The 1,905-nt window shown below is 60.8% G+C and overlaps 1 protein-coding gene across 1 annotated transcript in view; it reads left to right on the top strand.

Moving 5' to 3' along the window:
* RALGDS (ral guanine nucleotide dissociation stimulator) overlaps positions 1-1,905 on the top strand; it is a gene marked incomplete at its 5' end in the record, with an annotated part of 7,303 nt that overhangs the window by 4,102 nt on the left and 1,296 nt on the right. Inside the window, 6 exons of the mRNA XM_010139329.1 lie at positions 119-196; positions 294-380; positions 684-716; positions 945-1,066; positions 1,236-1,331; positions 1,495-1,715. Coding sequence (XP_010137631.1) covers positions 119-196; positions 294-380; positions 684-716; positions 945-1,066; positions 1,236-1,331; positions 1,495-1,715 — 637 coding nt within the window. The remainder of the gene's footprint in view (positions 1-118; positions 197-293; positions 381-683; positions 717-944; positions 1,067-1,235; positions 1,332-1,494; positions 1,716-1,905) is intronic.

The raw sequence follows: 1,905 nt of genomic DNA, 5'->3' as shown, positions 1-1,905 counted from the left end.
CTCCTCCCGCTTTCCTTCTACAAGGGAAGTTGTGCCAGTAAAAGCAGGGGTGAATTGTAGCTCACCCGTTAGTGCATGTTCCCACCCGTGCTGATCCCCACCTCTCCCTACCACCCAGGAGGGCACGTCCAAATTTGCTACCTTGGAGATCAACCCGAAGAGGGCTCAGAAGCGGCAGCAACAGCAGCGAGAGATGGTGAGTCTGGCACAGCTGCCCCTCTGTCCCCTCCCCAGCAGCTGCCTGGGCTGCTACCGGCTTTCTGCTGACGCTGGCTGTCCCTCTGTCCCCGCAGGGTGTGATGCAGGGCACCATTCCCTACCTTGGCACCTTCCTCACAGACCTGGTGATGCTCGACACTGCCATGAAGGATTTCCTGGACGTATGTACCTCCATCTCCATCCTCTGCTTCCTCTGCACAGCCGTCCCAGAGCCTGGGCTGATAAATGGAGGGATGGTCCCCCATGCGTCCTATATCTGACACTGCAACCTGCACATCCCATATCCGACCCCGCACATCCCATATCCGACCCCGCACATCCCTCCCCTCAGCCCACGAGAAGGGGCCACTCTGGTACTGCCCCTTGGCAGGGACAGCCACACTGCCGTGGAGGGAGGGACAGGAGTGATTTTTGATTTTTTTTGGTGCCTGCTCCACACTGACATTAGGCTCTTTCCTTTCCAGGGTGGACTGATCAACTTTGAGAAGAGAAGGAAGGTGAGAGCTGTGCCCTGGCAGGGTGGAAGGAGGCGCCTGACTTGGTGCAAGCCCAGGCTGTGCCGGTCACTTTGGGGTTGATCTTTCTCCTTTGCTGTCAGGTTCTTTGGTTTTGGGGAGGGGGATTCTGGTCATTCCCATCTGTCTCTGCATGTGGGGCTGTGCTGTTTGTGAAGGAGGCTGGGGCTGACAAACAGCTCTGGTCTCACGCCCTTCATTTTTCTGCAGGAGTTTGAAGTCATCGCCCAGATCAAGCTGCTTCAGTCAGCCTGCAACAACTACAGCTTCACGCAGGAGGATCGGTTCGTGGACTGGTTCCACAGCCTGGAGCGGCTCAGCGAGGCCGAGAGGTGTGTGTCAGCAGGGTCCAGGACCGGTGCTTCGGGAGTCCCACCGCTCCTCTCCTCTGGCTGCTGAGCAGCCCCGTGCCCCATTCCCTGCTCTGCCTCCCTCGCCCTGCTGGCACAGTGCTGGCGGTGGCCACACAGAGAGCTCAAACCCTCATCTCTCACCTCCCAGCTACGGGCTGTCGTGTGAGATCGAGCCGCTGTCAGAGTCAGCCAGCAACACATTGAAGGCGAAGAAAAACACAGGAATCATCAAGCGATGGAGCGAGTGAGTGCTCGTCCCTGGCGGGTTGTGGGGTGAAGGTGGGGGCCAGCGCTGGGCATCTCCGGCTGAGCATTGTGGGGGACCAGGCTAGGGTGGCCGCTGTCCTGCTGGCAAAACGCCCCCTTGCTCTGCTCCCTCCTCACCTGCCGCACGTCTCTCCTGGCAGCCGGCAGCCACCAAGCACTGAGCCCTGTGCCAGCGGCAGCTCCCACTCAAAATCCTTCGACCAGCTCAAGTGCGGGCAGTTCCTGTGCAGCGGGGATGCCACTGACGCGGTGAGCGTCACCTCGGCTGGCTCCAGCAGCTCAGACGTGGAGGAGATCAACATCAGCTTCATCCCTGAGTCCCCCGACTGCCAGGAGAAGAAGGTATGGGGCAGCTTACGGGGTCCAGGCCTCCAGAGGCAGGTGTGGCCATCACATGGTGGGGCTGCCCCACCTCTGCCCTGGCACTGGGATTGATGGGGGCGGGTGGGGATCCTGGGGGGAGCAGGTGGGGGTCCTGGGGGTGTTTCTGACCCACCGGGGCGAGAGAGGTCCCTGCCCTTTGCTGCTCCAGCAGCGTGGCGGGGCTCTCG

This window comes from Buceros rhinoceros, unplaced genomic scaffold (genome assembly GCF_000710305.1).
Source record: "Buceros rhinoceros silvestris isolate BGI_N320 unplaced genomic scaffold, ASM71030v1 scaffold13257, whole genome shotgun sequence".
Classification (NCBI taxonomy): domain Eukaryota; kingdom Metazoa; phylum Chordata; class Aves; order Bucerotiformes; family Bucerotidae; genus Buceros; species Buceros rhinoceros.
This window is presented reverse-complemented; position numbering and strand designations above follow the sequence as displayed.